General features: G+C 41.4%; 1 protein-coding gene across 2 annotated transcripts; it reads left to right on the forward strand.

The window, feature by feature from the left end:
* The first annotated feature begins 369 nt into the window (after nt 1-369).
* lmnl3 (lamin L3) lies at nt 370-10,378 on the forward strand. Of its 2 annotated transcripts, XM_030415285.1 has the most exons (12): nt 370-1,037; nt 2,619-2,775; nt 3,604-3,729; nt 3,877-4,047; nt 4,121-4,246; nt 5,037-5,257; nt 5,414-5,633; nt 5,942-6,049; nt 6,164-6,280; nt 6,579-6,689; nt 6,819-6,881; nt 10,017-10,378. In XM_030415285.1, the coding sequence occupies exons 1-11, from the start codon at nt 646-648 to the stop codon at nt 6,849-6,851; spliced, it is 1,782 nt and encodes a 593-aa protein (XP_030271145.1). In that variant the 5' UTR covers nt 370-645; the 3' UTR covers nt 6,852-6,881; nt 10,017-10,378. The 2 variants fall into 2 exon arrangements, with proteins under 2 accessions (XP_030271145.1, XP_030271144.1); XM_030415284.1 differs by lacking the exon at nt 6,819-6,881 and having other exon boundaries at nt 372-1,037.
* Nucleotides 10,379-11,460: the final 1,082 nt, after the last annotated feature.

Consider the following 11,460-nt stretch of genomic DNA (forward strand, 5'->3'; position numbering starts at 1 on the left):
AAATATCAGAGCAGCTTAATTTCCCAGGTTGTGAGACGCCTCAATTCAACTCCACACTCCATACAATAAAATATTTCTTTCTTGTGTAGCATTAAGAGACCACAACTTGCATATTGTACAACCTTGTGTTGTAGATGGACAAACTGAAGCTTGAACCTTGAAAAATAACATATTTTGACAGTTGGGCTCTATGTTAAAATTTGGAAAATTTACAAGCTAAATTAGAATTGATTTCCATTCATTTACTACGTCCAATTTGTGTTGCACACAAAAACATCCGTCAACACTGTAGACTATAATTTTGAAAATCTCACCCGGAAACGTACTGCGCCATGTTGGGTCACTTAACTGGTTTTCAGTACGTCAGCTCGTCAATATTGATTCAGTTCAGCTGTGTGAATCTTTATTTCGGGGAAAAGGCCGTTAAATATGTGGAGAGAGACAGGTGCAGGTTTCCATGTGCTGCGATGATCGCTTAACTTCACAGACGTACTGCTGTGTGACTTAATTTTAAACAGCACCACATCAGCTTCTGATGGGTATAATTCACTGTGGCCCATAGTTATATTTATGTCTTTTTGAATCGACTACTTTTTCTGTTCACGTGAGGTCCCTGATTACAGCAGTGCCCAGCTCATCACCGTCATGGCCTCTGCCACCTCCACCCCTGCCGGCCCGGGCAGCCGCTCCAGCCGCTCCGCAAGCCGCCGCAGCGTAGCCGCTGGCCTGCACACATCCAGCACCAGCCCGACTGGCCAGTCCCGCATCCAGGAGAAGGACGAGCTCCGACACCTCAACGACCGCCTTGCCAATTACATTGAGCGGGTCCAGGAGTTGGAAAGCGAAAGGTCTTCCATACTGATTCAGCTGGAAGAAAAGGATGAGTCGAAAAGCCGGGAGATGGGCAACGTGCGGCGGCTGTACGAGGAGGAGTTGGCCGATGTCAGAAAGTCCTTGGATGAGCTGGCCGGAGAGAGGGCCCGTCTGCAGATCGACTATGGAAATCTCTGCGAGGAGTACAGGAAACTTCAGGCCAGGTAGAGGCGATGGAAACTGAAATCCCCTTATTACTATGCAGGTGTCACTTAGGGCAGCTCAATTATGGCTAAAAATCATAATCACTATTATTTTGATATTGTAATCACGATTATTGAAGACGATTCTTCATTGATTTGAGAACAAGCACTTATTGAACTTTTAACTCTGGTATTTCTTTGATAGGTTTGACCTGAAAAATAAGAAATGCAAATAAATAAAAGAAAAATATATCAATAAAATGAATTAAATAATAGCCTATGTAAAAAAAAAATAAAAAATAAACACTATCCCAGTGCGGCTCGACCATAGGTCCGTTGTGGGTGCAAAATATAATGCTGTTGACACTTCTCTTGCAACTTTCCCGCGACATTCGTCCTAAAGTGGCAGGAGTTGAGGAGCTTTTCATTTTTGAGGTTTTTTTTGTTTCTTCACTACTTGGTCATGTATCACTCTGTGTGCGGACTTTAAATGGTTAAATAAATTGGTCGTGTTCCCTTGAGGTGCAGACACGGTCGCGTGACATATCTTGTACAATATCTTTGTTTGTTCCGAGTCAGACTCCTCGAAACCTAAGTGTTTCCACACCACAGAATTCGCTTTACCTTTCCTCGCGACCAAAGGCTGCCTTTCTGCCACCTTCTACCACCTTCTACCGTCTTCTTCTACACATTTTTTCCAAACACGCACTGGCAATACGCACCGGCGTGGCCGAAAGCGGAAATTTTCGGGCGGGGTGGAGATGGAAAGGTTCGCTGCATTTACCACACAAGACACGGCGTGCGGCAGAATGATCGTTTTATTACGATTATCTTGTTTTCATCATCGAGGGAAACCAAAATCGAAATTAAATTAATCGCCCAGCCTTAGTGTCACTACCTCTCGCGCCAAACTCAACTCGATCAAAACTCGTCTCATTTAATGCAGCCTTGCTCGCCGTTAGAAGCGCACACATCTACAGATGGACACATGTTAAAACTGAGTTAAATGCACCAAGCGGCAGGTGTATCGGTTATATTCCTCCTTTTATAGCTGGTTCACACAGCTTTCCAGTGCTGGATTTTGAGATGGGGCAAAATGTCATTTAAAACTCATTGAAGCTTTCACTTACACACTAGTTACAATATAATCTCATTGACCCCTAATAAACAAGTGACTAATATTGTACGATATCCTCGTTGGAAGCAAAGGCAGCATTCACTGGAGTGTCCGTAAATGGAGTGTTTGATTTTTAAAATGTACCACTTCTAACAGTAGCTTTTGTTTTAGTCATTGTTTTCAAATGCATTACTCTTGTTTGCAAATTTGATGTGCATCATTTCTTTTATTTTACGTAGAAACAATATGGATTTGCAAAAATCTAAATAGAAGATGCTTATACAAGATTTTATAGTCTGTTCCAACCTGACTCTTAACTACAGAGATTTTGAAGAGTGGATTTCTTAATGGTTGAGGTGTTGCCATTTGTTAGTGAGCCAGGCAACATAAAACATGCATTTATTCAAATAGTTTGGCATGAGGTAAAACTAGCTAGGTTGCCTTCTATGGTGCACACGATTGTTAAGATTGTTCCCCCACCTCAGGAACCAGAAGAAGGAGAGTGATCTGGCGAATGCCTTGGCCCAGTGGAGGAAAGCTGAGGCGACTCTGAGCTCCAAGGATGCAGAGTACAGAAAGCTTCTGTCAGACAACAGGAGACTCAATGATGACTTTACCGAGCTCCAGGGCCAGCTGCAAAATGTATGAATTGAAGCCAGATTTACACATACATGAGCATACACAGGTCTACTGGGAAATGTGACAGTTCATAAAATTACCTTTAATTTTCTCTTTTTTTTTTTTTTTTGAGGTCCTGAAAGCCCCTGGTTGTACAATTTTTAACGTTTGTCACTTGTTAGCTGGTACAGAAACTGGTCAACTTTGTATCTGAACTGGGAGCAGGATGTGGTTGGCCAGCTTAACTGTTCAAGGATTGCAACCAAGTTTTGTGCAGGTGCACGTGTTTCCCAGAGCATACATTTTATTGACATTAGTGATTATGTAACTTTTCCCCTCATGGCATCATCAGACCAACATCATTTCTACAGTTCTTTGGTTTGACTCAGTACCTGCAAGTCCAATGACATTCCCAGACTTGGCTGTACTTTTGTATCCTATGCAAATTGGCATTAAGATGATGGAAAATGGAAAGCATGATACCTGCTTAACATCAGCATGTCGGGTTTTTTTTGCCGTTAAACTCTAGCCTCACTACCATGGCTGAAGACTCTTTCACTTTACACATGCTCCACATTGTTTAGGAAGAATCTAGAAGATTCAGGTTTTACTTTCATGTAGTCACATTCCCCAATCCCTCACTTTCTATAGTATGAAGAATCAAATTCAAGTAAAATGTACCGCACAGCTTGTTGGCAAATAAAGAAAATGTGTTAGTGAGACACGACTTGTGTTTGACAGCTCAGCAGCCACAGCTTTTACAGAGCAACGATGGAACAGATTCAGTATTTGAAATGGGCAAATATGTTCAGATTGCGGTTGGTGTTTTTCCTTCGTGTGTGTGGTCACCAGGTGGAGGGTGTACTGGCAGACACAAAGAATCAACTGACTTCTGAGATCCTGAGAAGGGTGGAAATGGAGAACCAAGTGCAAACGCTCAAAGAACAGCTTGAACTCCAGAGGAACATCAGTGAGCAGGTAAAACACAGTGGGATACCCCTAAACTGGCAATCTTGGCCATAAATGATTTACCTTCACCTATTTTTAAATTTAGCACATTCTTGCCATTCTGAGTTTCTGTATCTCAGGCTAACACTGGCACACTCAGTCATTTATGTTTTGTAGGAGATCTTTGAGATCCGAAACCGATATGAAAGCCGTCTAGTGGAGGTAGAGTCAGGAGGACGGAGAGACTTTGAGAGTAAACTGGCTGAGGGGATGCAGCAACTGCGCCACGATGGTGAGTCTCAGCTGCAACAGTACAAAGAGGAGATGGACCGGACCTTCAGTTCAAAGGTATAAACACACCATAAAGTGGTTATACTTGAAGTTTTTGATATATTTCATTCAGATTCTCTCTGCACTCCAGTTACAGCAGGCCCAGCAGGCTGCTCTGGAGAAAAACAATGTTGCATTGGCCACCAAAGAGGAACTGGAAACCACTAAGCTAAGAGTGGAGTCCCTCAGCACCCAGCTCCAACAGCACCAAAAAGATGTGAGTGTTACCTGTCACAAAAACCTCAAGATATCTGTTAACAGAACAAGGCCAGCTGTGTATAAAATACAGTCCAAGCACCCATGACCTGACTGAGTCACCATCCCAATCCCGATTGGTTAAGTGGATGCTGTTTCTGCCTGTTGGACAATGCAAAAAAGGATGGGATTGATGCAGCTGTACTAGTTGGTGGGGCTGCACCCATCGACTGTATATATTGATGCTCCCTCCATTGTTAAATCGACATCCTCAAGTGAAATCAAACAAGATCTTTCAGTCTAGAAGTGAAACTAAAGTCCAAACTGCCGAGATTCAGGTAGAGTCAAAAGTACTGAGAGCTTATACACAATCTCCAAATCAGTTAATTTTACTGCCACTTGACCTTTGTGATTTTAAGATAACATTTCACATAGTGTGTATTCAAATTCTGACTGGTTCTGTGAAGAGGTTAAAAAAATAAAAAAATCACTTGTTTATAATTTGTCTAAGTCAATATGATGTAACTTTATGACCTTAAACTCTCAGCTTCAGAGTCATGTTCATGGTACAGTGTCCTGTAACAGGGTAAATGTTGTCTCTGTAACTCTTTCTGCTCTGTTACGTGATGTAAGAAGTTATTGGAATTGGGAAATGTGGATACTTTTTTTTTTTTTTTTGTTTTCCTGATAACTTTAGATTGTGAGTATTTGTGTCGTTTGGGCATAGAGTTGTTTCATGGTGCCTTGTTATTGGTGTTGGCGGTAGGTTCTCATGTTAACATTTGTCTTATATTGCTCTTCCACTCATAAAGAAAATGGTGCTGGAGGGCCGCTTTCAGGAGCTGGAGAGGACTCTGGACAGGGAGCGGGAGGTTTGGAAGCACAAACTCAGTCAGAAGGAGCAGGAGCTGCAGAGCATGAGAAGCCAGATGTACGACCAGCTGGAAGACTATGAGAACCTGCTTGACGTCAAGTTGGCTCTTGACATGGAGATCAATGCCTACAGGAAGATGCTGGAGCTGGAGGAAAAGAGGTATCACTTTGATCCATTTATATCATGCAAAAGTTGAGTAAAACGTTAAAGTTACGGTCTGCTTGTATAAATCGGCAACACAGATGTCTGGTGTCTGGCTTACTATCTGGCACTTTTGCTTCCAGTTGGTGGTTTTCATCCCAAAAATGTTCTCAGATTGCAGCTGTCACCTAGCCCCTCCCAACATACAACCTTACCTGGAACCCATGAACACAGTAGCCACAAAGCCAGAGGGAAGAAACGGAAACATGAGGGATCCTCTGGCAGCTCGCCCGCCTATAAAATAACCAGTCGCTCAGCAGAGCGCGGTGCTTTGAGCGTGGCAGAGGTCGACATGGACGGAAAATATGTTAGACTGAAGAACAACTCTGAAATGGTGAGGCTATAATGCGCCTGGATAATGAGTTTAGTCTGTCTTAATTTGTACTTCAAATATCTGGTTTCACTTCATCGGGGCATGGCTGTATGCAACAACACTGATCATTTAATCTCTTAAAGGGACACTTACAAGTGCCCCTTCCCTGGTTGTTGGGCAGACATTTCTGCATTATGACACCAGCAAATCTAAAATCAAATCTAATGTCCTAATCTTAAGCAGAAACCTAAATCATCTGTGCGTCTTTCTACAGAGCAGCATTACATGCAGCATTTTGAACTGCTTGTTTATCATTTCTGCATTTCCAGGAGCAGCCGCTGGGTGGCTGGGTGATTAGGAGGATGTACCTGAACTCTGGGCATATCTCCTTCCACATACCCTCCTCCTGTATCCTGGCTGGAGGGCAGACACTCACAGTGAGTAGTTACTGTTCTTCGTGTTAAACTGCATCGTGGGGCGGGGGGGGTGCGTGCCATTTTGATGGGGCCTGTCCATGTCAGTGAAATGGAATTAACCTAAATGTTTGTCAGATTTGGGCAGCAGGAGCAGCAGCAGAGGCTGATTCTGGGGACCTGATTCTGCAGGGCCACAGGAGCTGGGGCCCCATCACAGATGTAAGGGTGATCCTTCTGAACAGCGACCGTGAGGTAAGTGAAGTAAGCGGTCTCCCAGACTGCTAGAATCACTGCATTCAAAATCTGTTTAAAAGACCTTTTGGATTTGTTTTGTTACATAAAACCACCAAAAATTTGAGACATTAACATTTTAAAAGTCTCCTGGTCAAACCCTCGTAAGCCAGAGTTCTAGAGCTAAGCAAAGTCATAGATGACATTTTTAAAGGATGCAGTAGTGTTTGTTCACAGTAACAAATGTGCATAATTTTTCCCAAGCTATATAACATTGATGAATATAATTCACCCCAGGACTCATGTAATCCCTTTTCAGGAAATAGCTGAGCGCAGGGTGTATATGCAGGGCAGAGGCGACGAGGAAACTGAACTAGAGTTTGAGGAAGAACTTGTTGCAGGGAGTGACATCCATCACTTTCGGAGACAGGTGAGCAAAAGTTCCATAACCTCTATATGAACTGTAAAGTGCTTTTGTTACAGATGGAAACACAAACGCTGTAGTTTTTATGAAACCTGACTTGGCTTTTTTTTTTTTTTTTTCCTGCCTACATTGAAGCCAAAAAGAAAGAAGTGCTGTTCTGTCTCATGAGTGCAGAGCAGACAGCGTGCTGTACAGTAGGTGAGGAGGGTGTTGCTGCTCTGCTCGCTGCTTGTACCTGCTGTTTGCTGCTCATAAGATGCATGGCTTGTTAAATACATGTGGGAAATTCTGCTGCCTTTTGAGTTGCATTCAACAGCATGCCAAACAAGTTTGAGTTGAAGACTAGCGGCCTGAGACTTGGAAGCCGGTTATTAGCTGGCATGGTTAACTCTGGGTTTACCTCTGTGTTCTGTATTACAAACATCAGTTCAGGAACATGATCACCAGACAAAATAAACTAAACTTTAGGAAAAATGTCCAAATAGAAACTATTAAATACATTTTTAGAAGACTGATGTTACAATAAAAAGTAAGGATGTCAATATAGTGCATTAATTTCAATTATACAATTCTTAAATGATGAATTTAAAAGAAAAAACGCAGCTTATTCGTGCTGTATTGAGGCAGTCAGACCAGGTAGGCAAAGTTTTTGCATGCTTGGTTTACGAAGTCAATATGAAGACTAATGTGTTTCTGCCGGCTGGTGTGAATACACGACATTCCAATCATTCGAGTTGAAAATGGTGATGCTGTGTCACGGTAGCCTATCTGAGTCAACATTCACACTGACGTCATAACATCAATGCTGCTGATGTCCAGATGTTCATAATCAACAATGAAGGAGAGGATGATAATCAGTAATTGTGGCCAATTGTGAACACCAAGAGCTGTATGATAACTTATCTACTTGTATGGAGACGGGTCAAAAAAGGAATTGGCGTGGAGGAAAGTGAACAAGGAAGTCAGACTACCTGGTCAGTCATGGAAATGTGTCCAAGCACAGCATAGCCCTGATTGGTCCGAACTCCATTCAGAGAACAAGCTTTTCAAAAGTTGTTTGCTTGTTGTCAGGCTGACAGACCTGACAAAGCATGAATTCAGGCTTTTAACAAGGCGGCATTGTGATGTCATGTCCATTCTGCTCCAGTGGCTAACAGCTGTCTGCTCTGAGCTCAGCCACTGACCATCACTCTCCACTCACTACAAATGCAGTGTTCTTATAAGAAGCCATACCACTCTTATAACACCAGAAGCCTAGCCTGGTTAATGACAAAAGTGTCATTCTACTGTAGAATTGTCAGGAAAGATTATAAAAATGCCAAAACACACTGGAGTGGGGCTTCAAGACAGGAGCACTGTTTTGTGCAATTCATGCAGCAAGGACTTTTTGTACCATTGGAGTCCTTCAAGGTTGAAATATCTCCTCCTACTTTAATGTTTACAATGTCCATGCATTCACTCATCTACCAATGACATTTTCTACTTAAAATAAATCACAAAGCTTCTAATAAGATTTTTTATTTTAAGTCGCTTGACTGCCCTTCAAAAATTGTATTTTCCCTAACAAACTGTAAAAGTTAAAGGGAAGTGCAATTTTAGTTTGATCAAAATGTTGAGATTGTTATGATTTATTGGGATAATATGGGCAGGATAATGGTGACTGTGGCATTTTCAACATGGTCAGTAGTGAAAGTGTGTGTGTTGGGGAAAATTGGATGATCCATTGATCTTTGAAGTTTTTCTCTCTGCTTGGGCAACAGCCTTATGCACATTCTTGTTTTAATAAAATACACACTCATGTGACAAGCACCAAAAAGTCACTACAGTCTGAGACAGAATTGTTGCATTTATGACTTACTTGGCTAACCATGTGTAGGATTGTCTTTTCTAATTAAAGGAGCCGGTTACAATTTTTTATTTCCAATCCACATCATGTTATCCCAAATAGAATAGGGGTGTAAAGGGGTGTAGTGTACACTACATGGTTGTTGGTAGTAAAACAATGTTAACATTTATAAATCTGTCAGTGTGGCAAACTGTTGGAATCAGTTTGAAACATATCTAAATTATATAAAGATATATTTCTCATGTAAAAATGTTGCTTTGTTTCTTTTTTTTTTTTTATTTATTTTTTTTTTTATTGTAAACTTTGCTCCCTGTCAGAATCTTCTTTTTGAGTACTGATTCAACTTTCCTAGTGATCTGGTTAGTAGTCCGAGTGTGTCTTCCTACTAACCAATTTGAATGTTAGTCGTGCAGTGTAGTACACCATGGTGTGTTTTTTTTTTTTTAAAGTGAGCCAGCTTTGAGCTGAGATGTGAGCTCTGAACCTGTGTTAAATCCAAAGATACTGTACAAGTCTTGCTTCATGGTACGGGGCCCTAGAGTCTGCATTCAAAGATGTTCTGTACTGACTGATTTAAAAACCAACATGGCGTTAATGAAGTGTTCCACGGTGAACCTCCAAATCAACTTAGTTGCTCAGGTGTGTGGACTTTATTCTGATTGCATATACAGACAGGTGAAATATTAAAGGAACTATGGACCATCATAGGATATTATAGTAGGGCCTGCGTGTGCTTACTCTGGCTATGGAGCTGTAACCCAGCCAACTATTAATTTGCATTCCCATCAATCAGAACTCCATACATTCACTTTAATTTGTTTCTTTGATATCGGAGATTTCTGCCCAGCTGTAAATTCCCTGCATTACATCAGAAAATGTTCCTGCAAAGTGCATATCAATGCTATCCTAGGTTAAAAGCTGACAATGTGCAGATTGTTTGGCTTATTGAATACAGTTCACCTCTCAAGCCATTTGATCCTATTTACTATACACGACCTGGCTTTGTAGCTGGTGTGATCCCATCGCAAGATGATCTCTGTAGTTGAACATGTGTAGATTAAGGAATCCATAATCTACACAAGTAGAAAGGATGCAGCAATGCTAGATGCCAAAGGAAAAATGCAATACGAAACACGGTGATATAATAAATCCAGCTAACAAACATGAACTAACTTTCATTTTTTCCAAGTGAAAAGCTGTGGAATACAAACTTCTCAGGAAAAAAAACTATGGTGCACTTTGAGTTTTATTCAAGCCCCAGGCTCATAGAACTTCCCCAAAATGGCAGTCTCCCATCTGTAGGAAAACCTCCAGATCTACACGTGGACATGACATTGTGTTGCTCAGCAACACCCTGCTCCAAACTTATTTGCCATACTTTGCCCCAATTGCATGTTCTGTTTTAACCAGACCACCTTTTGAAACCAGCATGTGTTCCATGATAGTAACTGATAACACTACTGTTTTTCTTTGTTTTGTTTTTTTAGGATATATCTAAAGAGGGGAGCTGTTGCGTCATGTGAGGTCTTGTCCATCTCCTGCAGTCCTTCATGTCTACTTGGAAAACATGGACCCGCTTTTGCCTCTGGGGTACAAACATCTGCTGCTGTCTGGTTCTAGTGTTGTCTCATTGAAGAAAGTGCACTTGGACTAACTACAGTAGGACGTCAACATGTTAGTCCGACTGTGAAGCGCTCACATGCCTTAGAGCAACAGTATCAACCTCCAGTCTTCCTCAGTTGTTTCATCGCTCTAATTGCACAAGATGAGCTTTGCCTTGATTTGTTCTAATTTAAATGTGTGTGTGAGTGTAAACCGGCATAATAAAGTAAAACATTTCAGTGAGAAACTTGGCTAAAAGTATTAATGACTGTTTAATTGCATGCGTTGTAATAAAGTACAGTTTGGCAGAAGAAAGGACCAGGGCCTCCATGACGTTGGGGTTGTAAAGGTCCATTGCTCCTTGAACACAGAGCCACCCCGCACTGCGTCTCCACACAGTGTCCGCCTCTGCTGCTGCATGGATGGAGAAGACAACCGCTGGGGAGAAAGGAGGATGGACTGCATAACACTGCTACATCATAAATAACATGTTCAACCCAAGATGATGGTGAGCAGGGTGTAGATGGGGCAATTTGACTGAAATATGGACATGTGGAGATGGAACACCCTGGCTGGTGAGTATTGTATTTGGCCAGCAGGTTGTGCTGAATGCTTGGATACAGTGAACCTCTGCGATATACTGTATGTGAGTGATAGCAATAAATAGTATTAAAACCCCTAAAAACATCAAGAACAGAAGTGCTGTTTGGAACTTGAATTTACAGTATATGTAGGTACAATATATAGCTGATACTCCATAGGGCTGCAAAAAATGATTGAGAATATTGTAAAATATATCTATAACCAGGAAATGACACAAATGCGGAGGTATGGGTCCAGTAATTACAGCATTACAACAATATTCTAAAGGAGACATGCTGTGAGTTTGGTATGTATGATGGACACAATGTTATCCAAAACCTTAAAGAACAATGCTTAAAATTGAGAGGACTTTCAGAGGAATGCAACTTACTATTGCTCACAAACTGGTTGACAGCCCTGTTGATTACCGGACTACGAAGTCATTAATGTTGCCCGGTGCTTTTGAAAGATTGTGAACACTACTAATGCTTTGAAACATGGAAGTAGACCTAAGATGTTTTTTATTTTGTTACTTCAAATTTCAACATTCCTTTTTCTCTTCAGCACCTTGGCTGACCTATTGAACAGGCAACCCAACAGGCCAAATGCTGCCCTTTAAACTACAACACTTCGGCCCTTTTGATTATTTTGTTAGCAAGCTCATTGGCTCATGCATTACTTATATCAGTTAGTAATCACTAAACTATACACAATTCAACAAAAGGTTTTAACCCAGGCTTTTAAGCA

This window comes from Sparus aurata, chromosome 4, assembly GCF_900880675.1.
Source record: "Sparus aurata chromosome 4, fSpaAur1.1, whole genome shotgun sequence".
Lineage (NCBI taxonomy): Eukaryota > Metazoa > Chordata > Actinopteri > Spariformes > Sparidae > Sparus > Sparus aurata.

What these genes read in the sequence shown, in the direction of transcription:
- lmnl3 (XM_030415284.1), top strand. Translation starts at nt 646, where the DNA reads ATGGCCTCTGCCACCTCCACCCCTGCCGGCCCGGGCAGCCGCTCCAGC. An exon ending in CTGGAGGGCAGACACTCACA is followed by an intron (nt 6,050 to 6,163) that starts GTGAGTAGTTAC and finishes AATGTTTGTCAG; the next exon opens with ATTTGGGCAGCAGGAGCAGC. An exon ending in TTCTGAACAGCGACCGTGAG is followed by an intron (nt 6,281 to 6,578) that starts GTAAGTGAAGTA and finishes ATCCCTTTTCAG; the next exon opens with GAAATAGCTGAGCGCAGGGT.